Raw genomic sequence first — 26,537 nt, forward strand, 5'->3', positions numbered from 1 at the left:
AAAAGATACTTTGTCACAAAGACGGCGCCATCCAATTTTACCCCCAACATTTGCAATCACTGCGTGGAAAATAATGGAGGAAGATAATAATCTATGCAAAATAGAACAATAACAAACTAATGTGATATTTTCCAGAAAAAAACAAGTGAGTTATTATGATGTGCTTGGTTTTCAGCTTAGATCTGTACTGTGGGATGATGTAGTGAGGGAAGCAAATAGGGTTCACAATCTCTGTTACAGTTCATCCCAAAGGTGCTCCATGGGGGTTGGGGTCAGGGCTCTGTGCGGGACAGTCAAGATCCTCCACAGCAAACTGTTGGCACATATGTACATGGTACAGTTTGGAACAGTAAAGCCCTGGGTCATGACCAATAACAGTATCTTTACTTGGTTGGATTGTGTGTTGTGCCACATGAGTGGAATACGTAGCGTGGCTTTGTACCCAGAGACAAAGGCCAACAACAGATCAGCTTGTTTTTTTCCCACTCGGTTTGTGGCTGTTTGTCTCAACAAGACGTCAAAACCTTGCATGAGAATGGAGTGTGGGTGTTAAAGAAACACCAGTCACCAGGGCCCAATCAGCTAACTGTCGTGGGTCTAGCTCCAAGCATACCGTACTGATCCATTACTGTGTAACCCCAAGAGAAGGGTACCCAAAGATGGAACAGTTGGGGCCGGATATTTTGGTACTGTTCTTAATGGAAATGCAAAAAAACATACGTACCGATCTGACTCATTCCACTTGGTGGAAACACACCATTAGATCTGTACTGTGGGATGACGTAGTGAGGGAAGATGATAAGGTTCACAATCTCTGTTCCAGTTCATCCCAAAGGTGCCTGATGGGGGTGGGACAGTCAAGATCTTCCACACCAAACTGTTGCCACAAATGGCGTGTTTCCATCATGGTACAGTATGGTACGGTTTGGAATTGTAAAGCCCTTGGAGAGGCTTGCGTTTCGACTGAGAGCAGTAGCTGTACATGGTAAGAGGACTATGCCAGGTTACTGATGCACTGACAACGAACAACGACATCAAACGCGACACAATGAAGCAGCAGGTTTTGTTTCCTGCTCGGTTTGTGGCTGTTTGTCTTAAGGACGTCAAACTTTGTATAAGAATATACTGCAGGTGTTGAAGAGACACCAACAGGCGCAAGGGAGTGACGCCTGTAACTCCACCCATACTGTACTGTACCATTCATCTGGTACTCCAAGGGAAGGGTACCGAAAAATGGAACTGTTGGGGCTGGTTATTTTGGTACTATTCCCAATAGAAACACAAAGAAATACACACTGTACTGTTCCATACCATTCTACTCGTTGGAAACACGCCATTAGATCTTTACTGTGGGATGTAGTGAAGGAAGAAAATACGGTTCAAAATAGGGTTACAGTTCATCTGAAACATTCTTAGCAGGGGTTGAGACAGGGGTTGAGACAGGGGTTTTTGCGCACATAGTCAAGTTCTTCCACACCAAATTGTACATGGTACAGTTTGGAATGGTAAAGCACAACAGAACAGTATCTTTACTAGAGATATATTGGTACTGTTCCTAATGGAAACCCAACGAAATACGCATAGTACAAATCTGTACCAAACCGCACTGTCCCTCTCAGTGGAAACACACCATTTAGATCTGTACTGCGGGAAGAAAATAGGGTTCACAATCTCGGTTCCAGTTCATCCCAAAGGTTCCGAATGGGGTTGAGGTCCGGACTCAAAGTCAAACCATGTTTTTACAGTCCTTGCTTTGTGCACTGGGACACAGTCACGTTGGAATAGAAAAGACTATTCTAACACAAAGCTGGAAGCATAGCATTGTCCAAAATGTCTTGGTTTAGTGAAGTGTTAGATTGTCCTTCATTGGAGATACAAGGACTGATTAAAACACCTGAATTCAATACTTAACAGGTGTCCATACAGTGTATGTTGTGCAGCCCCAGTTGAGAAACTGTAGAACCACAGGAAATGGCTTTCTGCATGAAGGATAAACAGGTAAGAATATTAAAACAATATACAAACACCTTTGCTGATATTGTTGTGTAAATGTTTATGACTCTCTGTCCCGCGTCTGCAAACTGTGACCACACTGATCCAAATCTACGGCAGGTAATAAAGTGTGGCTGTGGACGAGAACCTCGAACAACCCCACAGCAAATAATCCAAACTATCCCTTCAAGCATGAGCGCGTTGAGTTACTGTATATGAGGTCATTATGTCCAGAGTACAGAACCGACGCGGCCCGATTCAGAATGACCTTTGTGGTGGAATTGTGAAAATAAAGCAGCTAATAAATGCAATAGAATTCCCTCTGAGCACTCTAAACTCGAATCAGCTGAAACCTCGAACTATCAGCGGAGCAAAGTTTTCGACATTTAAAACATACTCACTTACTGCGGAGATTTGTTGAGTGGACATTTAAGATGTGAAATGTTGTTTTACGATTTCCGCGTGTAGTGCAGTGCTGGACTTAAATGAAAATGGGTTTTTTTTCTGTGAAAGTCCTGCAGCACGAGTAGATACAGGACGTGACAGCACAAATACATACTGATAAACAATTACGACTAACTCGGAAGAACCTTTTCAGCTCAAAACAAACAACAACAGAGAACCTCCAAAAGGCCACAGAACATTAGTCAGCCCGCGTTACTCTGAGATTCAGGGACACGGCGGGGTTTATTTTGATCCCCCGTCCTTGCTGACTAACCAGAAATAAAGGAAGAGACAAAGAGCTTCACTTCCTCCCAAATAAATAACAGTGGTTATCATAAAAACTGTAAGTGGTTAAGAGTGAATTCCCCGGACCCAAACTGCAGCTTGTGTACTAAATCAAGAATAGATCCCTCGTTTAGAGCGGCGAGAGACCAAAAGTGTCTCCACTATTGATTAACCATCATTCTTTCATGTAGAAACTCCTGCTCTCTGCGACCTTGATGTATCAGGAGTTCTTTTCCTGTCTTTTTTTTTTTTTACCAAGTCATCATTAAATCCATGTTGTTACAAAATGTCTGAATGATTGTACATGTATAATAAATGAAAATAAACACACAAAAAAACAACAGCTGCTGCAGCATTTTACAGCATAGCATGTTCTCCAGGCTCTGATGTGTTGACAGATGGTTTTGTAGGTTTCTGCAGATTCAAGGTTCAAAATATCTTGACGTGATAGTGTTTTTATCAGCAGTTGTTTCAGTGGACATTGTCCAAATGCAGAATATCCAATTGTTTGATTAATCTGTCCAAAAATCTAATTCCAAAAATCTTTTATAGCCAACAAGAACCTTTAGAGTAGAGGTGTTAAACTGGTGGCCCGTGGGCCACATGTGGCCCCACAATCAAAATGCGGCCCATCACTTCATATCATGTTTCTATGAAAACATGCCCCGCAACCTTCCTTTAAACATAGAATATAGACAGAATAAAATACTAATTATCACTGACATATATAAGCTTTTTAGGTCTTTTAATTTACATTTGTCCATGTTATTATTTGCTTAAGTTTAGATTTCCCTCAGAGAGTCATATATAGCATCGATAGTTTTCTGTTTTCTAGTTTTTGTCTTTCGTTAAAGGCACTGTGAGTTTGTGGGTAATATATGACATAATGTTTACCTTATTTCAAAGAGAAAATGCTAGGACTGCACGCAGTCATGATATGGCCCTAGTGTCCCCACGTAAGTCAGGGAGCGCAGCAGTTCCCTGACCTCACTTTTGAATCCGCAAAACCTTCCGACAACTCTTCAACGTGTTTTGCTCATTTACGTAGGGTGCAAATCCCCAAAATGGACGGCAAAATTGCAAATGGCCGACTTCCTGTTGAGTTGAGGCCATGGTTAGATTGAACTTTTTTATTCATTTCGGTCTATAACATCTTCCCACCAAGTTTCGGGAAATTCCAAAATCAACGTGTGCAGAAGTCATGGGGCACTTCCTGTTTCGTTGTGAATGGTCAAAATTCAGAAAGGGTTGCCGTGGCCACGCCATTTTGAATTCACAAAACCTTTCAACAGCTACAGTACAAATTGGCATATTTTTTATGTTGGTATGACAAACGCCCTCGGGCGAGATTGCTCATTTATGTAGGGTGCAAATTACCAAAGGGGACGCCAAAATTCAAAATGGACAACTTCCTGTTGAGTTGAGGCCATGGTTACATTGAACTTTTTTATTAATTTTGGTCTATAACATCTTTCCAGCAAGTTTCGGGAAATTCGTTGCAACTTAATTTTGCCTCTGTTTAGCACAGCTAATACTGTGCACTTTTGCAATGCACTCTGAGGTGTATGAAGGACAGGTATGACCAAAATAACGTTGTATATCTGTCAAAATGTGCCTCAGATGTGATCCACAAATTGTCCTCAATAAGTCAAACACAGCAAAGTCAAGTTAAGTGCAGTTAAGGGAACAAAGCTGTTGGACGCTGTCTAACTTTTTCTTCTTTCTCTCTCTTTTGCTCTCCATCTCACATGAGCTGCAGCTTTAACTACTCACCGTGACACTTCCTGTGGCCATCATTTCAAATTAAAAGCCCCCCTGCAGAGACATATCATCGTGGTCCTAATGACCGTGCAGAAGGAGCTCGCTGACACAAAAATGCACCGTACAGTGTCAGTTATGTGTGTACACAAATGACAGGACGCCGTGATGCTCCGTCCGTCACTGTGTGTGTGTTTAAATCAAGTGAAACGCCAGTGTTTGCACTTTTTGTTTTCCCAGTGTAATGAGCTGAGCCTCTGGTCGGTGTCACAGTACGACACAGGTGAAGACGGCGTGTCAGTGAGACAGGATTCAGGTGACGCTCGCCCTCTAACAGGACAATTTACGCCGCCATTAAGTTGCTGAATAATGGATGAAGGAAGGAAATGGAGGGCAGCAAACAACTGGATCCAAACACTGCTGCAAAACCCAAATATGCAGTGTGACATGAGGGCATGAGAGCATTCATGTGTCCATGATCTTGTACTGTACCTTTATGTTAAAGGAACCTTTAATGTGCTTCATTTTTCTCTGGTGTACAACACTTTGTTTCAGCTGTTGTTGTTTGCTTATAGATAATATGCTTATCTATATAGATAGATAAGTTGGACTGGATTGGAAAGCAAATATTACATTTGTACCTTAATTTTACAGCTGTGTAAAAAGTCCTGAAGATGTTTTAAAATCGGATTGAAATGCGTCACAGTTCATAGTTCAAAAATCAAATTATCGCTACGACACATAATGGAGTTGTGTATTATTCCCATGGCAACTTACCAAGGGTGCACCTGCGGCACTGATCTGTGCTGTGTAAGAACTTTTCAAAGCTGCTTCACATCTTTGCCATCATTCACCCACAGTCGTTCACACGTTCATACGACACATCACACAACTTTCATGCACAGCTGTCAGGAGCAGCGTGTCCTGCCCAAGGACACATCGACATGCAGAAGCGGGCGTAGCTGGGAATCAAACCCACAACCTTCAAGTCGAGAGACGACTCCCTCTACCACTGAGCCACTGTGCGGCTTCACAGTGTTTTCACAGACACAAGATTTTCACATTCACTCGTTTGTGGTATTTAGTCTGGCGTGAAACAAAAGACGAAGACATTTTCCAGTGAAGGTTCACGTTAACCGTAATTAAACAACTCTAGTCACTCCAGCACGTGCTGCTACTTGATGTGAGGACAAAGAAGACATTGTCTCTGGTACTTGGCTCCTGTGTGCTGCCGTGGGCTGCCTATGTGTGTGTGTGCGTTGTTTTTCTTCAGGCCACAACAAACAGAGACGAGTCACCATATCTTATCAGATCAGGCCGCGCTCATGCTTCACAGCCTTTAGCTCCTTCAGATGTTCTTTCCCCAGCCACAAATACGCGCCGCGGTGAGATGTGAGCGTGCCGGCGGAGAGCCGAGGCCGCGATGGAAGCAGGGAGTCGAGTTTAAAAAAGGAAAACAGTGGCAGCCGCACAATCACAGAGAGCCAAGGCTGGAGAGCAGCAGCAGCAGCCAAATACTGCCGACTCACACGCACACGCACCGACTCATTCAGCCAATCAAATCACATCCTACACAAGTCAAACACTAGTCAAATATGGGCAGCCAATGGTCCAGTGGGAAGAGAACTTGCTGGTTTAAATCTAAATAGGTCAAGGGTTGGAATCCCCATTGCTCTATACCGATTGGGTTAATTGGACACTCTAAAACACAAAAACGCCCTCCAATAGATTACATGTGGCCCGCCCACCACTGTGCGAGGTGATGGAATAGAGACAGAATATAAGACTAAATGTATTTGCCGGCAATATTTTTATAATAGTAATACGACATTTGGTTGTAATCATTGCTTTATTCGTCTTTTGTTACACTCATCATGAAATTACATATATTTAAGCTGTTTTAATCACAATTATCCTCGTCATTATTTGCAAAAATTTCAATTTAATTCTCAGTTTTTGTGCATCAACATGTTTTTATTGTGAATCATTTTATATCAAAACATTGTTTTTTCCACTTTTTTCCCTCTATGTCGGCCCCCGCTTGACCAGACTAGATGCTCATTGGCAACTCATTGGCCCCCAGGCCATTTGAGTTTGACACCCCTGCTCTAAAATGATTGGCTATGTATAGAACTGTACCTGCTTATAGCTGTTATCTTATATAAACATGACAACATTCATCTTTATATGATAAGATTTTAGCTGATATATACACATCTGAACTTCCTGTCCACTGGTAGTGTCGGAACCTGAATAAACGAACCAAATTTCAATCCAATGAGTTGTTTTTTTTGTACAGCTTTGCCCATCATAAGAGATAAGCAGTTTGTGACGTCATCGGGGGGAGTAGATTCTTACCTAAATTTAACGGGAACATTACATTTTGGGTGTAAATGTATCATTAGAATCACTTTGATTTAAAAAGACTCGTTCACAGAAGGGTTCAGTACTTCCTGATTCGACTCATGATCGCTGTTAAATACTGACATTTTAGACATTTCCTTTGCTAAATGTTGGAGATTAATGCACGTGTTCAGGGATTTTTAAGTCTTTTTAACTTTGATCTAAAGTTGGACATAGTTCGGTTTGATTCTTGTGTCAGACGACGCGCTCATGACTCTTCCAGTGACAACATTCTCTGATCACTCTGTTGACGTCACATTTTAGTATCGGCTCAGAATCTCGCCAGAGCAGGAACTAAAAAAAGCACCAGGTGCCAGGTTCTATCACTGATAAGAAGCTAGTGGAAAAGCACCATATCTTTCATCACATGGTTCAAATTACAAATCCTTGTTTTGTCACTGAAACTGAGCGTCTGGATAAAGTTGTTTGCCCTGTTGTCTATGTTTTTTGTCAAAGAGCACTGAGCAATGGTGGACGTCCCGTGACCATTCATTTAGCAACATTAGCAACTCTTGCTTCATAGTGGGCCATGATAGTCCGATAGCCGCGCCTTAGCACCGAGCGCCCGACTCGCTCACTGTCGTGTGATAAAGCGGGCGCGTTCGTGTGAGTCCACTGTTAAATCTCTGCTTTCTCGTCTGTAAGCCCCCGTAATTCGTCAAGACTGAATTTACTTTCTCATCAAGGTCTTTTTGTGACAGAGGAGCAGTAATCTGCGGTGACTGCTGGCGAGCCAAGACTCAGTCAAACAATTGATGGATTTTCAAGCGGCTTCACCGCAGACAGCACACAGCTCAGCAGTCAGCAGAGTTCCCTCCCCCCCTGTCAGTGACTTTCAAAAAACTCTGCTTTTCACTCTTTGCCTCCGCGACGTCACACTGAAGCCGGGGGAACTGGTGGCTCATCGGCTGGTGTCCCTCACCCCGACAAGGACACATGGGCTGTAAGAAGTATAACTGCTGGCACAGAGATCTGAGCCTCCGTCTGAGGGAACTCATCAGCACAACAGAGAGCGAATCCATTCATCACACACACACAGAGTGGGAGATCAATACAATAAGCGCCAAGCTAAGTTTAACTTTCTGCTCCTTCGGTACATTGTTAGGAGCCACTGTGCACATTCAGAGCTGCAGAGTGAGTGGAAGGTTTGGGGATTGTGTAAACAAAAGCTACATCCATACATAAATCGTATCTGTTCACACTCACACACATTCAAATTTAGTTCATATGACCATTCAGGTGTGAAAAGAAAAAGAATATGGAATTGCCACTAGGAGGCGACTTTCAGAATTTCATTTGAATACAAATCAATGCAAACATGAGATTACTCAATGGTCTCAATCGCGAGTTTCAGATCTTCTTCAACAGAACATTGCATCCATATATGATTGGACAGCAGTTTAACTGACAGCTGTTATTGTTCAATAGGAGCCTGGATTTCAAGGTTCAGAGTCTTATACATCATTTGCTTCTTCGATTTTTGTCACCCTTCCCTTGGAGTAGCATAGTAAAATGGTCCGGTCTCGCGAAAAACGTCACTCCCTTGTGATCAGTGTTTCTTCCACACCCACAGTCTACTCTCATACACACCCCACCTACCTAGTAAATGTACTGTGGACCTTTTGGACCTTCAACTACCGCACCAGCAATTGGGCCCGTCCAATAAAGACTGACTTTTTTGTCCTCAGACACCTCAGCTGGTTAAATGTTGGTCAAGCAGCTGCTTTGCTGTGACTGGCCAGCAGACTCCATCAAAAGTCACAGTCGATGCATCCAAAGTTGGTGGCTCTGTAACACTTTTAAACTCAGTCTCCATGGTTTTTCTGACAATGGTCTCTTACTGTAGTTCTTTCCGAATGGCTGCCACCCTGATTTTATTTGTCTCCTCAAGTTCCCTCATCAATCACGTCAATTTCACTTTTTAAAGAGTTCTTTTCTCTCTCCATACGCTCCTTGTCTGCGTCGTATTGTCTCATTGGCTCTGTTTGCTTTCACACTGATCCTTCCAGGAACTTAAATCCCTCAGATCCGCTCAGAATCTAGGGACCCGGACACTGAGTTCAGTCCAAACGCAAGCCTGACTCAGGATTTTACAGTTCCAAACCATACCATGATGGAAACATGGCATTGGTTGCCACATGGTGAGATTAGGAAGTGAATTATAGGTTTTCATTTCCAAATATCGCTATTTCTGCCCATCCAGACTCACAGACAACCTCAGAGTTTTCAAACTATACTAGAACAGAGTCAGCAGCCTTCTTTACACTTCGTAATGTGGACAGCAGGTTCATATGGAACAGAATTTGAATGGAAAAAGAGAACACATCTAAAATAATCTATAGTTATTTGGGTACAGGATCTGATGAGTTTCCAACACTGTCAAAAATGACTTCGCCACACAACTAAGGCAGAGGTCACACTTCACGACTTTCAAACCCGTAGCATGGCTGTGCATCCCACACGTCTTTTCCAGTCACGGTAAGGTCACGACTGCATGAGTGACCGGGGACAATCTGTCACACACAACACGATACTTCACAAGTCCTGAATGATTCCTTCTGCCGTGAAAACACATTTGGTCCCGAAAGCAAACATTCGAAGTGACACAGGGAATGATGCAGTGAAAGCAGACTTAATTCAGCTGTCATGTACACAAGCCGACAGCGGAAATGTGTCACATCACATTTTTATGTGACAGAGAGTGCATTTTGTTTGTCGCCGTCTCTCCTTCGCCCCTCTTCTTCTCTTTGATCTGCCACTGTTGTGTTCTAGTTTTTCAGCCGTCGTCACCTCGCCCCACTCTCTGATATGCAGATCAAATTTCCAGAAAGCTGAAAATGAGCTTGAGGTCTGTGACGCACAGGGCAGGCTTCTTTAATTGTGCCTTTTTATCTACTGCCAACTGCCAATCAAATGCAGATCGGGGGGCGGGGGAAGCATCCATTCTCCAAGTTTACATTTGTTTTTGACCAATAAATGTGTCATTTACACATGCATGGGAAGGAAATAAATAAATATTCCTATGAAATGGGATTGAAAATGCTGTTAAACTATGTAGGAGAAGGATTATGTGGTTTGTCCTAAGTCTCACAGACATTGACTTTACCAACATGTTTAAGATATATATTTAATAAATGATCATGGTTGATGTTACACAGTTAGTGAATAAGTGATTTAAAATGTTCTACACTGTGCTTTCAGAGCACCAGAGCGTCAAACGCTGAGGTTTTTGCTGTTTTTACTGTCAAATATCAATCATTCCCAGAGACTGAGTACAAACACTGCTAAATAATACGACAGTAAATGAAGAGTCTGTAGGTGTCTGAGTGAAGCTTTGACAGGTTTTATTAACTTTTATGTGGAAGGATTTTGATTGAAGTCAATGCACTGGTAGCCCAGCCAGTAAGTCCATGTGGGCACTATAATGGTTACTAATCTGGTTGACAAAATGGGCCCTTTATAATGTTCCCACATATTACCCAGGTAGCCTGGAAAGTGTACAAAGGGACCCATATTTTCAACCCAAACATAACCCTTTTGGGGCCCACATGGACATGCAGGCTGGGAGACTGCGTTGGCGCACCCTACTGGTGATACTGGTGACTGCATTTGACTTTTTACATACTGTGCCTCCCCTCCCTGACAGAAGATCTGAGATTGTTATCTTCGGCCACAGATCATGGGAGATGATACCTCTGTCTGTACCAGCGATGAGATCTGCCTTAAAACGAACGTTATTAAATGTTTAGATTTGGTGAAATTGGCTCGGTCCCTGCCTCTGTTATCACGAGCAGCCAGTAAACACGCCACGGCGAGATGGAGAGATGGGAAAAGAGTGTGTGCGCACAAGCCTGATTATCGCGGTAGGTCGAAACGCTTGAGAGCCTTTGTGCGAGAGGGTCTGAGTGTGTGTTACAGGGACTTTTCTGGTATAAATGCTGACCTTGTCAGGACCAGTAGTCCTCATGGAGACCAAAACCTGGTCCTAATGAGACAGAACCTCATTTCGAAGGAAGTGGATAAGTTTAGGGCTAATATTTGAATTGTGGTTAGATTAAGATTAGGGTTAGACATTAGGTTAAGTTGATTAAGATGTTTAAATGAATGGAAGTGAATGCAGAGTCCTTAGAAGAAGAATATGTTTGTGTGTGTGTGTGTGTGTGTGTGTGTGTTCCAGGTATTATTAATGTTGTGGGGACCTCAATCTGTTTCCACAGACACATTATGGGGACAAAAATCAAGTTCCCATAACGCAAAATATTATATTTTAAGGTGACGGCATGTTGTATGGCTAGGATGAGGTTGGTATTAATGTACTTCTCATTACCATAACTCCAAGACCGTTTGGGATATCTAGAAAATAAAAGTAAAAAACTACAGGACAGCAGAGAAAACTTCCGTGGAACAACCGTCCAATCACAGGCAAGATTCACCAGCCCACGGTTGTTATCTTGGAGAAATTTCCAGAAGCACTCACTCATTGAACAGTGAATTTGACAATTCTACAGCCAGGAAAGCTAAATAAATCCAATGGCCTGAATATCAAGATGCTCATAAGAGGGTTGAAGTTAGGGTTAGGCCAGTAGTAGTTATGGTTGAGGTGAGAGGAAGTCGATGTAAAGTCTTCTGAAGTCATGGAAACCAGACTTATCATAGACACTAAACTTATCATAGATGGGGCTTAAAGACAGTTCCCCCAGTGTGTGTGTGAGACACGGTGTGAGATGGTTTGTGAGATGTGGGTTTCTTATCGTGGATCCTGCCTTGCACAGATAAGACAGGAATGCACACTTATGGAGGGGGAATCAGCTTAAACGCTGCTTCAGAAGAACAAAACAATCTGCCCTCTCGCCACCTGAGTGAGAGCTGCTTAACAGCTTTCCACCTCTGCTTCACTACACTCACTCTTACCACCCTTTTCTCCTTTAACCCCGTCTCCACCTCTCTGATGCAAAAGATTTCCACGTCCATGTAAAAATCACGGCACGGTGCTTGTGATAAGCTGTGACAGCAGGTACTGTTGTCAGGGCTTTACCATTCCAAACTGTGAACCATGCCATGATGGGAACACGGCATGAGGGTCAGTGCCTCACAACGCCCCCTCATCATGGAGTCGTTTTGCTGGATGTGTGATGCGGACGACATCTGTGAACATGTTTCTTAATTTTCTGTTGGGGGTGAACTGCTTTCACAACTTGTCAAGTGCTTAACCACTGCAAACACAAACACACACACACACTTGCTTCTGCATTCCTAAGCAGGATTATCTAGGTCTGTCTATTATTCACATGCTCATGTTCGTGGCTGTTTTCCACCACTGTGGGCTGGAATAAAAAAAACAAAAAAAAAAACAGCAGCAAACATGAAATGCAATTATTTTTGATGGAATAACAAGGCGTCTTATGTGCATTCTCATCATAAAAACGTCACCGCGTTTGGATCTAATCACAAATGCGTTTTCATCAGGATCACACAACAGACCACACACACACAAACACACGCACACTTATTTTAATCTGTTTCACCCATTTTAAATTTCGGGGACACGCAATAAATCATTTACACATATAATGTGTGTTAGTCTGCGGAGAAGAATCCCCTGGAAATATGTTTCTACGAGCACATACATCATCTTCAGAACACCTTCATCTGACTAGTTTGATGCAGATTTGACATGTAAATGACGCTCATTTTATTAATCCTGTCTTATTATCTGTATGTGCTTCTTGTGTAAAGATGTAAGAATCATTGTAGAGCTGCAACTCACGATTATTATCATAATTGATGAATCTGTCGATTATTTTCTCGATGAATCGTTTGGTCCATAAAATATCAGAAACAAATGTTGATTGGTGTTCGTCAAACCTAGAAATGATGATGTTCTCAAATGTCTAGTTTTGTCCACAAACCAAAATGATTCACTCTGACTGATTTCTTTGTTATTCAGAGCAAAGAAATGAAGAAAATACTCACATTTAAGAAGCTTAAACTATCGAAAATCTTGTTTTAATCATGAAAAAAGCTTTTAACCGATTAATCGATTATCCAAATAGTTGTCGATTAATTTAGTAATCAATTAATAATCGATTCATCGATTAATTGTTTCAGCTCTAAAACACGTTTTGAAGGAAACTACTGTACACGGACTAATTAATGACTCTCAGAGAAGTAGCATATGGCGACAAAATGACTCATGCATGAACTTATCTATTCTATGAACTAATGCATTCACTGTCACACCTTTCAATGTCACTGACAGTTCAATGTATATATAAAATATCAGATTATTCATAAAATATATACAAATATGATGCAAATGTAAAATAGGAGATGGAAAAACCTAATTTCAGCTGTTTCAAAGTTCACTGTGCAATAGTAAAGACAGTTGTAGCCTCTAGAGAACCTGATTTTTTGGAGTAGACGCTGAGCTGTAAATCAGTGTTGACAGCATAAGTGAATTAAATAAATTAAAGTGGTCCCAGGACTGATCCCTGGGGCACTCCCTTCAATATATAAAGGGGTGTGGAAGTGCCAATTTATGTCTGCACACACTGAAACCTGTTCCATTAGATCTATTGTTCTGACACTCCCACACTAATAAGTCAAGTTCACTGTGTAGTCCACATTGTCAAAAGACTAAGACTAATCAATAAGGAGTGTGATGCTTGTTATGCTATTATTTACAACTTTAAAGGCTACTGTACAATCTGCTTTGTGACTGCACCTCACGAGGTCCAGTGTCACAAGCTTTCTTTGGTTCTTTTAATGCAGAGTCACATATGCAGGTCCTTTTTAGCTTTTGCAGTGTTTCTCATGATTTATTCTGACATGACAGGGAGTGTGTGTGTGTGTGTGTGTGTGTGTGTGAGCAGAAGGAAGAGTGTGTTCTGTTCTTTCTGCATCACTTATGGACTTTCAGTTATATATTTCACTTCATGACCGTCCTGTGTGAAGAGGACGGCGTGTGCCTGCGTCTCTTTCATCACTTAATTATAATTTAATTCAATTAAATGTAGTGAAAAGTGACGGGACACTCGTGTGACAATTGGCAGCCATCTTGGAAGCACCTCCATGCTAACGACACGACACAAAATGAATGGAAAACAGGCAAAGCTACATGTGTCACTTAAGAATATCAAGGTGTTTGCCCTAAAATGAGGTAATGCCTTCTTTCGACGACACACGCGTAAGGTTTCACTTCACCAAACTCTTTTACGGCTCAATCAAGAGCTGTGACTTCTAGATTCATGTCATCCTGTCTACAAGCTTGACATTCTCCTCTCTGTCTACTGCGCTACGGGCACGAGAAAGCGCAGTGCCAAGTTTGACGTCGTTTGGATAAGTAATGCAAAAGACATCGTTAAATATATCGGTAAAAGAAGCACACGTTGACTTTCGGCGCTCTACTGTAGCCACTCCCCCTCTCACTCAAACAGCACTGTGAGTGAGACAAGGCGCCCTGAAGCTGAGGCGGATGACGAACACACAACCCTAACCCTAACCCTCCCCTCCAGGAGGCGTTACAGGTCTCTGCAGGTCCAGAGGAAGCTTCTCTCCTGCAGGTGTCACCCTACTGAACTGCAGCTCTGCATCCCGGTGACAACCAACCAACTGTTACGCAACCATGTGGTTAAATTTGCCATATTGATTGTATGCCATTATGTCAGAATCAGTATTTGCTTTCTATCATACACAAATAAAAATGTCAGCGAACTTTTGTTGCGTAATAGTAACAATGATCTCTCAAACCAACAATTACTACAAACACACACAGACACAGATTTTGCAGTTGTCGCTAAGGGGAAACTTGGACTTTGGAAAGAAGCCTTAGCGACATTGCCTTAAAGGTAGTTGTTTTACTTGGCTAAATTCAATCGTGGTAACCTCTGCAGACACTGACTGTAGAATAGCTTACTGGAAATTAGTTGGGATGGCTTATAGAGAAGCAGGGAGTGACCGTGCATATAGTCTTCTGGAAAGTGTCTCATCCACTATCTTGGGGATCATGGACCTTTTGTAGTGTCTATCTCTTCTTGATAATGTTTCTGCTTTTACGAATGCTTCTCAGACAATATTCTGTCCTTGTTATGTGTTTTTTCATCCGTCTAATTCAATCCTAAGATGTCTGGGAAGGTTTTGGTCAGCCATTGCTTCAGAAACATAAGTACTGTGAGAGTGTGGCGGTACCTGTGCGTCGGGCAGGGCGACGTCCACGATGACCGGCTGCCCGTGAGCCTCGCCGTTCTCCAGCCTGGAGTAGACCAGCTGGTAGCCTCTGATCTGACCGTGCTGCTTCACAGACAGTGGAGGCTTCCAGGTCACTCTGATGCTGGTGGAGTTGAGGGCGTCGGCCTCCACCTTCCTGGGAGGAGCTCCGGGCACTGCAGCAGAACACAGTGATAATCATGTGACATGATGATGACGAAGGTGTTTCTGTCCTATTTATAGAAGTTTGATAGTTGAACAGCTTTGAAGTGGAAGAAATTATTATCCTATTAAAAATATTTATGTGTGCTTAATGGAGGCAGATGATCCGTTGTGGCGACCCCTAAAGGGAGAAGCGGAAAGAAGAAGAATAGGTTTCCTTTATCTTTTGTCTTGAGTGTTTTCTAGAGCCAAAGGAGACAAGTAATACTTAGAATTTCCGATTAACACCAAATAATTAAAGTCTCATTCTGTATTAATGAGATCTTCTTGCATTACAGAGTCGTCAGAACTCTCTGTCCTTCACCGGCCTCATCAGTCTGACCCCAACTCAATAAAAGTCATCTTTCCACGTTGACAAACATGTTCAGGCTCAGCGGTGCTGATTTTTCACAAAGTGGAAATTGACTTGAGCACAGTTCCTGTTTCCTTCCTGCTGCTCAGCCTCCCGGCCTGAACCGGCGCTGCCTTCATTTCCTGTGTGCAGCTCCTACTGATTCTCTGTCCAAGATGATTCTGTGCTAAATAAATTCCCTTATTGATAAATTACTGGCAATATCATCCTCTCCACTGGCTCTGTTTATTTATTTATGTATTTGTTTATTTTCAGGCAGTATTGAAGAGAATTTGAAGAGTCTCTCTTCAGCTCCAGCTCGAACACAAACACACAGAGGTTTGGTTGAAATCTCTCAGTGGATGTCAGTCTCTGAAACGGCTTCCTGCTCTTTGTGCTGAGTAGAGTAAACATAGGATGAGTGAAAAACCTCTATATTCTGAGCTGAAAGAACTGATAAATACTACATTTATTAGCTTTTCCTTGCACATGCAGGGCCACACATGGAGCACATGGTTGTTCCTGGTTAGCGTTCCCAGTCCGGGCCGTTTGCATGTTCTCTGTGTGTGTGTGTGTGTGTGTGTGTGGGGGGGGGTTCTCTCCCTACTTAGGGTTAAAAACATGCAGAGATTAATTGAACACTGTAAATTGCCCCGTAGTTGTGAGTATGTGACTTAACGATTGTTTGTCTCTATGTGTTTTTCTTGTTTTGTCCTGCAATGGACTGGAGACATGTCCTTTTGTCCTGAGTCAGCTGGGATTGGCCCCAGCGGGCCCACGACTCTCTCATGCGGAGGATAAAGTGGTAGACGATGAATGAATGGATATAATTGTGTGATTAATCCTCCATTGGTAGATATGATGCGGAGTACGTCGTCACATATTTATTATTACAGGTAAATACACTCACATATGCTAATTGGCTTAGTCATTCCTGTGGGAGGAAGTGTTATGATCTGGGGTCATGGTCCAGATTTAACAACATTGTGTGACTAAAAAATGAACTATACACATTAACTGGATGACCAGGTTAAGAAGACACATTTGCTCGTCAATCCACAATCAATAATAACAATAAGCAATAGTGCTGTCAAACGATTAAAATATTTAATCACAATTAATTGCATTAATGTCATAGTTTTTCATGCAAATCATAGCAATTAAGCGCACATTTATCGATTCTAAATGTCCCTTGATTTCTTTTTGTCCCATTATTTTTTCTCATTTTAATGCTTTTATCAACATGTGTATGTGCAGTGAATAAAGTGCCGTTCAACGCAGACGGAGTCCCGTGGTATAATGTGTTGTTGTCATAACAAGCTAATCCGAACTAAAGGAGCTAGCGGTCCTTGGTGGTCTCCTCACTACGGTTCGGGGGTCTGCCAGCTTGGTTGGCAACACTGCATACATCATTACTGGGATGTGGGGAGTGTGTCGAGAAATGATCCAGGCTGCGTTGGATACGGAGAAGCGCACAGCGCTCGCTTTCCACTCAAAAGAGATCGTTAGCCTACTCGACGGCTCGCAAGCCCAAACGTGTGCAGCCTGTTTTTTTGATTCCGGTCTAGCTCAATCTGGTGTTACTAGTTAAAAAAAACGACAAAGTTTGCTACGCCAAAAAGAACGTTAATCTTGTGATAAAAAATTTGACGCCGTTAAAATGGGTTTGCGTTAACGGCGTTAATAACGCGTTTAACTGACTGCACTAATAATCAATAAACAATGGCGGCGTGTCCACTGTCCACACATACACGCTTTAGTGAGGACCAAAGCAAGTAAACGTCGATGTTCATTTGGAATATTAACGTAAACGCTCTGGTAATAAACCACTTCTTCAACAAACAAGTAGAGAAGCGTCATTTCTACCATTTTGGTCGTAGTTAAATGGCTGGTTAAGCTACAGTCCTGCTCTCTGTCTCCCTCTTTCTCTGTCAGTGGTACTGCAGCCTCACAGCAGGAGTCTGCTCTTCTCTCTGCTCTTCTCTACTTCATTTCCTCATGTTTAGGAAATTAAGATAAAGTGGCAGAGGCTTCTGTGTGCGTCATCAAGGTAAAAACAAATTTTTGGGACAGAGACGCCTCAGCTAGTTACCAAAACAAAAAAAGTAGTGTAGGAACAGGTTCAGTAACTCACATTTTTATATATTACCGTGTTTGAGGAGGAGCTTTGATAACTAAGGCTCTAACGCATTATTGACGTTTTCAAAGCACAACTTAAATATCCTGCGCAGTAAACTGGAGAGGATGTTTTTGTAAATGTTGTCTTTTAAGGTCGATTGATCAGCTGTTCGGGGGCCAAAAAAAAAGCAGATGGACGTGAACATTGTGTCTCAGTGTGAGGACACGTTACACTGAGCAGGAGAGAAGAGCTGCGCGTCCCTCGTCTGATGAGTGAGTGTCAGCCAGACAGTTATACACCTGAGGAAGTTACAAGGTAATGTGAAGGTCGTGAGCTCTTTTTTGCAGGATATACACATCAAAGCTTGTCACACGGCGCCCCAGGAGGATGCTGGGAGCAGTGCTGCAGAGCCCTCGTGTCCCACTATATAGAATATCAAAATGAGGCGATGAGATTCATGTAGACTGCTTGGTCAGCCTCAGAGGGAGGTGTAATTGAATACAAATGTGAGTCGAACAAAAAAACGAGGTGATGAGGCAGTGCAAGTTTAAATGGCATTCAAGTGAGATGAGGAGAGGGAGGAGTGTCACTCACTCAGCAGGTTCTCTAATGTGATGTCAGCACTGTGTACTGTAGACTAATTAGAATCGTTTAACCTCCCATACAAGAATCAATGCTCAAGCTTTGTAAGAACAATGCCAACAAACCCGGTGTGTCCAGGTATTACTAATGTTGTGGGGACCTAAACCTGTTTACACAGTCACATTATCGGGACTTGTCTTCCTTGTGGGGACAAAAAGCAAGTCCCCATAACGTAAATTACTACATTTTAAGGTGAAGTTATGTTTTAAGGTTAGGCTGAGATTGAGATTAGAGTTAGGGTTAGGGTTAGGGTTAGGATTAGGATTAGGCCAGTAGTAATTGTGGTTATGGTTAGAGTAAGTCTCCAGGAAATGAATGTAAGTCAATGCAATGTCCCCTCATGTCATGAATGTCGAACATGGGTGTGTGTGTGTGTGTGTGTGTGTGTGCTCACAGCGACGTGCTAAGCGTGCTGGGATCCCAGAGCAGGAGAAGCAGCACTGACGACGTCACCTCAGATGATCTCCGTCTATTAACCTCACACCTGTCCGACACTTTGACTGACAGGCTTCACACTTGGCAGGTGGATTTCCGCCGACACTGACGCGCGCAGTGCCGAGTCTGGTGGTGTTTAGATATGAAATGCGACACATGCATCGCTAAACAAGCCCGTTCTGTGAGGCGGGGGTGCCCTCACCTCCCTCTGCAAACTCTTTAAATTGCAACTGTTATAGTCTATGATAACAAATGCAAGAGACGTCTGTCTGTCTGTCAAATAATCATATATCCGTTTGACAGGCTTCTAACTTGAGAAACACACTGAATGTGTATGGCAATAATACACTGCATGGGACATCTTTCTGTTCCTCACATAAATGGCCTGTGTTTCTATCGTGTTTTTCTTAATGTCCATTCAAAGCTGGAGAAATGCAAGTCAGTGACGGCGAGCTGAAAGTCAAATGGAGTACAGAGATATGGAAAGGGATGAAAGGAGTGAGATTAAAATTCAGCGGCGCTGCAGGAATACGTAAAGTGTATAGGACGAGACAGAGAGGAGGAGGACAGCAGGTGGAGGACGAGGACAGTGGTCTGTGTGGAGATTTAGCTCTGACATCAGATTCATCCCGGAAGCTGAAGACACATACTCAAAAACAGATTACATTTCATTATAGAAGTAAATAATAATAATAATAATAATGATAATAAAAAAAGCTAGAACATAATCTCCAGGAGGAATTAAGCTTTGAGACGGATAATATTTGAAGAATCTGCCTTTGATACAGACATGATGTAATCAAAGCAACAGTCATGTCTGCGTTTACAAGGCTGGAGAAGAAGAAAACACCACGGGAAAAGAAGGTGGAGGAGCTGTTGTTGTTCTTGTTACCTTTTCTATATTTAATATGCATAACTCAGTATTCAATTAATTTCTAATGAATTAACAAATTCTTTTTAATAAAAGTAGAAAATAAAAATGTTAGAGAAACATCCGCGAAATGTTTTCATTTCTTGTTTGTTTTGGTTTTTGAATTTGTTAAAAAGCGTTATTAAAAAAAGCCAGTCAGCAACATTTAAAATGTGAGTGAAATTGAACATTTCCATGTTCAAATAATAACAATATGAGACTTAAAATAATTTTACTCAGACTTCCAGTTGTGGGCAATAAAAATAAATAAAATTCAGTAAAAACAAAATGTTAGAAGGCAAGTGTTGTCAGAGAGTTAGAGGAAATGTTTAAGACAGCAGAGACAGAGTACACGGTGCTCTGGAGACAAAAAGTGTAGAGAAATCTGAGCTTCAGCTTCAATCTTTCAACCACAAATAGAGAGAAAACAGATCTGTGTATTATTTTCTTACGGCCCAGTGAATTTCAAACTACAGTCATAACAACACAGGGCCAGTGACTGACATTTGTAAGACTAATATGATAAAGCGGTAAATGAAAGGAAGGAGGAGGCAGAGCAGAGCCGGTCACGACACTGAGCAGAGCCTCTGTGCTCGACTTGCTTAAACCTCTGTGACATTATCCAGGAGTTATCCTCGGACAGTTTGATTCTCTCCAGTGAAGAGCTTGTTTCATGATGTGTCCAATTATGTCTTCATAAAACCATGGGAATCCTCTTTGGATGAGGATTTGTTGTAATGTGTTGTGACTCACATACATGTGAGCACTGAGCTGAGCCTGTGCTCTGTCTCTGAACCTGGGCTCTGTCTCTGAACCTGGGCTCTGTTTCTGAGCCTGCGCTCTGTCTCTGAACCTGGGCTGTCTCTGAACCGGGCTCTGTTTCTGAGCCTTGCGAACCTGGGCTCTGTCTCTGAACCTGGGCTCTGTTTCCGCCTGCTCTGTTCTGAGCACTCTGTTTCTGAGCCTGTTCTGAGCCTGCTCCTGTGAACCTGGGCTCTGTCTCTGAACCTGGGCTATGTCTCCTGAGCCCTGCTCTGTCTCTGAGTCTGTTCTGAGCCTGTGCTCTGTTTCTGAGCCCTGCGTTTCTGTGTCTGAGCCTGTGTTTCTGAGTCTGTGTTTCTGAGTCTCTGTTTCTGAGCCTGTGTTTCTGAGCCTGCGTTTCTGAGCCTGGCCTGTTTCTGAGCCTCTGAGCCTGCGCTCTGTCTCTGAGCCTGCGTTTCTGAGCCTGTGCTCTGTCTCTGAGCCTGCGCTCTGTCTCTGAGCCTGCGCTCTGTCTCTGAACCTGGGCCCCGTCTCTGAGCCTGGGCCCCGTCTCTGAGCCTGTGCTCCGTCTCTGAGCCTGCACTCCGTCTCTGAGCCTGCGCTCCGTCTCTGAACCTGGGCCCCGTCTCTGAGCCTGGGCCCCGTCTCTGAGCCTGTGCTCCATCTCTGAGCCTGCGCTCCGTCTCTGAGCCTGCGCTCCGTCTCTGAACCTGGGCCCCGTCTCTGAGCCTGGGCCCCGTCTCTGAGTCTGCGCCTTTGTTATTAGGTCTATGATTTTCTTTGTCTTATTTATCGCTGATGTACAGCACTTTGTTTCAGCTGTTGTTTTTTAAAGTGCTTTATAAATAAAGTTGGACTGCATTTGGTTCTGCTTTTAAACGATTGTTTATATGATTATTCATCCATGTCCTGAAAAGTACAGATCCTGACGTATAACATAAGCTAAGTTTTGCTTAGTCACAGATGTTTTATATAGGAACATTCACCATGCTTTGTAATTTTAGGGCCAGTTATATCATGTTATAACTGATCAGTTGAAGTGGAAGCTACAGCAGAAGGAGGAGGAGGAGGCGACAGGAGCAGAAAGTTCAGGAAGGTTGACGCCCATGACACCGTTACATACCATCCTCCTTGGTTCTGATGCGGGCTGTGGGGCTCTCTGGACCAGGCCCGACGTCCGTGTAAGCCCTCACCCACACCAAATACTCGGTCCACTTCTCCAGGTCGTCCAGCACGTAGCTGGTGACGTTAGCGCCGATTGTCCCTGACACCTGGTGGCGCTCCACGTCCTCCCCTGTCACTGCCTGGTAGGCGAGGGAGTAGCGCACTATCTCACCATGGTGGCTGTCTTTGGGCGGCGGCACCCAGCTCACCTTAATGCTGGTGGAGCTGAGGCTGAGCAAGCGTACGTCCTGTGGCGGGGCCGAAGGGGCTGATGGGAGGAGGGGAGGAGTGGAGGAGGGAAGGCTCATGGTCAAGCAGGGTGGATGATGGAGGACATAATGACTGAACCTCTGAACTGTGACAGTGTGCGACAGAAACAGGCTGAAGATCATTTTTGTCCATACTGTATATGTATATATATACACACATATATGTATAATCTATAATTATAATGTGAATATATATAATCTGGCCATTAATGGCATAATTTTTTTAGTTTGGAGTCAGGAAGAAGGTGACAGGTTACGCGTGTGAAAGCTTTAAGAGCATTGTAAAAGTTACGGCTGGTATATTATCCCAGGTAATGGAACTATACACTTACACAATTATTATATTTCATGATTATAATTGAACCTCTAATCCTACTTTTTAAAGGTTATTATGAACTATGTCATGCATCGCACGACATCGCACGACATTAAGGAGCAGACGGTCGCTCTTCTCGACTGCAATCAGACTTTATTATTAATCCTCTCACTCGGCCATGATAGACTTCTTTAGCGTCTTTAAATATATCAGTTTATCGCCATTTTACTTAACATTCATCTGTCCTCATTATATTTGCTCCCTCACATTTCATTTTATTTTATTTATTTTTTTGCTTTCACTTTATTGTTATATACTATATTACACACTTGACTTGACTCACTTGTTTTAACTGTAAGATATTTTCTGTGTCTATGAGGTAATGTAAAATTAGGATTAATTAAGATCATTTTCATGTCTATAGTTAACCTTTTATGTTGTGTACGGTGGGTTTTGAGACGATAACAACTCAATGTTACGATACCTAATTTTAATCAAAAGGCTTCTTTTAAAGCTATATTTATCGAGAAAAAAATCAGATATAAACCATTTATGGATCTGACTGGATTTTTAACCTTCGTTGAAAGCGTGGCATTTATCAGTTTAACTGTATAAATTGTTTTGTTTTCTTTATTTCTTTTATGAACACTTTTACACGTTGTGTAATTTCAATCTGTGCTTGTTTGTATAGTCTCTGCTAACCTGTGTAATTGGGAAAAAAAAATTCAAACCTATGTTTGAATGCAACTTTTAGAACGTTGAGGGTTTAAAAGTGAATTTTTCTTCTGCACACAAATGTCACAGTCCAGAGGGCAGGCTACAAAACAAACAAACAAACAAACAAACAAACAATAAAATCAGGTGAAACATCACAATGTTACTACATTTCTGTAAAACAAGAGGGATCTCCTCACATACAGTACATTTACACCAGTGTGACGTTTCACCAACTTAAGAGTAAAAACAAGCACATGGCAGATGGACAACAACACAAAATAACACAAAATAACACACACACAGACGAGCAGAACTGAACAAATACTATGACAGCAGAGTGAGCGTGCATTAGGGACACTGGGACTCTCTCCTGTGATTTGGCGGCAGCAAAGTCTGTGTTGTGCTGTGCTGCTTTTGTTCGCTTGCTCCAGAGCTGCCTTTGATAAGAGAGACGCACATGAAGAGCCACAATTCACACACACACACACACTGAGGAACCTTTGGATGCATCAGTGCAGCTTGTGATCAAAGAGACACAGCTCCATGTGTGGGAGAGTCAGAGCTGCCAGATACACATGTAAACACAAACAGAGCAGTCGGGGCAGAGGCTGCATGGGGGATTAACGGCCAACTTGTACGTACAGTAAATACGCAGTGGAGGTGTCATCTGAAATGCTTCTAATTCTCATTCAATGGAGCTCCATTCTGGGTCTGTTTTGCTTCACTTTCCAAGTTGTCATCCAAGCAACTCATTTTACACAATTTGAAATGCCATCACATTTGGTAGCCTAAAAAAATGACATTAATGTGTTCCAGTCAAACAAGGAAGGAACATTTCATCAAATTCAAGGACTTTTCAACGACTTCCCAGGACTAATTCCCTCAAATTCAAGAACAGAATGTGCTGACGCAGCTTAAGATGGGAGGGCAACTTGTAAGAGTGTCTCCGTCCATGATGGCGTCCACTTTTATTGCTTTGCAGCGCAATGATTTTTTTGTCAGACAAAGTGAACCCAACAATGGTGGAAACAGTGGACATCACATCACTATCACCTTCAGCAACTGTTTTCGGCCATGACAGAGCGGCCATTTTGCTGGGTTATTTTTCAACCACAGATTTCTTCATGAGAAACAAAGTTACCAACTTTATCCAACTTCTATTCCTCAAACTTATCTTGGGACCAACTTTGACCCAGAGCTTGAGAACTGCTGCTCTCGTCTTTATGTCCTGGCTCCTTTGATGGTCAGGAGGTGACAGGAGTCTTTAGACCTGTTTCCTGACATGGAGCAGGAGACATGTGGAACTCAAAGAGACAAATCTGAACTGTGGTGTTTGCAGTGAGACTGCTGCCTCAGTGATTCCACTCCTGACAGCTAAAGCACGTCACTGTGGGAGAACTTAGATTCTTTTTAGGAGCTGACATAAATAATAAAGCATGCCAGAGACACAGGCAAAGGTCCAGTCCTAGATATGCAGCCAAGCTCTGACTCAAAGGTGTTCGGTAGTATACCGCTGTAGCACTGGTTCTCCACAGAAACACACTCAACACTTTATTTTGAAGGAAGGTGACAATCGTGATGACACCAGTCTCTTTCTGTAACAGTCTGAGTTGAACTGGTCTTACATCTATTTGTCCAAATCCACAAAGTGCACATGTGATTTACAGTATTAAACAAAGGCTGCAGGGTTGAAATGTATCATATATTAGTAAGCACATTTTATTTAATCACGGGTGTTTCATGGCAACTATTTTGATAAGTGATTAATCATTTGAGTGTCATTTCCATATGTATTTTTAAACTTCTAAGTGTGAAAATGTTCTTTGCTCATTTATGACAAAGAAACCAGAAATAATAAATAATTTGAGTACGTCAGGAAATAATTTTTCGCCATTTGACTTAAGAAAATCACGTGGTGAAGGAACAAAGAACACTTTAAGCTTTCGTTTGTAACTTTTAAATAAAAACACACTTCTATTGCATATGAGTCCACACAGTGCAGATGAATTACATCTTATCAGCTCTGTGTGACACTCTCTTTGTTCCTCTGTGTAACAGCGTTCGAGCAGTTCTGCACTGGAGTTTGAACATTGGGTTAAAACCCATAATTATCTCAAAGGGCAATTTAACCCTTCAGAGATCCTAAGGACATTTTTGTGCCATACCGTTTTTTATTTCTATTTTCAAGCCATTATAGCTGTGTGGAATGATTATAACTCATACCTGCCAGAGAATATTCTTTTGGAAAAGTTCAGAAATTGTCCCTCACAAAAACCGACACATTTGTTCCCGGTGGCAAAAAATGTCAGCTTTCCTGTTTTTAAAGTATAATTTATACTTGACATGTATGTATGTTTCAGGCTGAAGTAGTTTTAAAGGATTGACTCATTTAAAGTGGAAAAAAGTATACTAATAAAGCTGACATCTTTTGCCGTTAGGGACAACTGTGTTAGGATATTAATGGACCTCTTAAGGGTTAATGGTGGACAATGATTTATCAAAACAGTTTTACACACCTTTAAGGTCAGTGTTTAATTATCTTCTAAGTATATTTGAATAAAGGATGTATGTTGTTCCCACTTTTTCCCGAAAATAAGTGAGAGATTGATTGATTCAGAAAATAATAGATAGTTGTAGCCATATATATATAAAATATAGCAATGTCATTATGTGCCTATAAGTGAGCAGGGGTGGAGTGAAGAGGTGGCTTTTACGGCCGACAGAAAACTCCTCTGAATGACATTTTCTCCTGTTGCCTCGGTGCATGAGCTCTGTAAATGAGCTGCATGTTCAGCAGGATCAAGCCTGACTGGCACACGCGGAACAAGTTCTGCGCAGACTAATGATTACATTTTGTGCGCTTGAATCTTGAGATTTGCAATTACACAGTTCTGCGAGTCAGTGCAGCTGCTGTTACTGTATAACAGTCACTGATGATGACATCCACTCAGTGTTAGAGGTCGTCTGAAGCCGGCAACAGACTTTAGAAACAAGTGCAGCAGATGGACGACGGATGAGGCAGATTTGTTGAGGCCAACGCAAAATTGATTAACATGTACTAAACAGCATTTACTGTTTATCTCTCCAAATGAATTATGTATGGTCTAAATATTTAACACATGAACATGTTTTGTCAAATAAAGTTATGGATGAAAAATGGCCATTTCTATGAACTTGGCAGCATTTATCAAGATTCTGAGAACAAAAATGTGTAAGTTTACATAAATAATCAGTCAATTATTTAGCATTAGTCAAAATTGTGTAAATAAACTGTCACTACGACAGTGATGTCTCTCATTCCTACTGAAAATCACAATTATTCCACAATACTGGACATTATCTTTAGTGACAGTGTATTTCCACTCGCCTCTTTCACATGATATCAGAAAAGCAAAATAAATCCTAAAACGTGAGGAAACGTTGCGCTTAATTTCGGTTTGAGATTTTGAGACACCTTTAAGTGATATATTCACTTAAAGCAGTGTCTGACAAGTGTTTTCAACCTTCTTTTAGTTCAGAATTGTGTTTGTCATATGCTCGAAAAACACCCGAGCTTTGCCACA

The 26,537-nt window shown here is 42.1% G+C and overlaps 1 protein-coding gene across 3 annotated transcripts in view; it reads right to left on the reverse strand.

Moving 5' to 3' along the window:
• The window catches only part of ptprfa (protein tyrosine phosphatase receptor type Fa), a 243,935-nt gene that overhangs the window by 75,666 nt on the left and 141,732 nt on the right, over window positions 1–26,537 (reverse strand). For 2 of the 3 annotated variants that reach the window (XM_044043825.1, XM_044043823.1), the window contains 2 exons: window positions 21,632–21,940; window positions 15,070–15,263 (listed from right to left, as the gene is read on the reverse strand). In XM_044043825.1, the coding sequence (XP_043899760.1) occupies window positions 15,070–15,263; window positions 21,632–21,940 (503 nt within the window). The remainder of the gene's footprint in view (window positions 1–15,069; window positions 15,264–21,631; window positions 21,941–26,537) is intronic. The other variant, XM_044043824.1, reaches the window with a different exon arrangement.

This window comes from Solea senegalensis, linkage group LG14, assembly GCF_019176455.1.
Source record: "Solea senegalensis isolate Sse05_10M linkage group LG14, IFAPA_SoseM_1, whole genome shotgun sequence".
NCBI classification, from domain to species: Eukaryota; Metazoa; Chordata; class Actinopteri; order Pleuronectiformes; family Soleidae; genus Solea; species Solea senegalensis.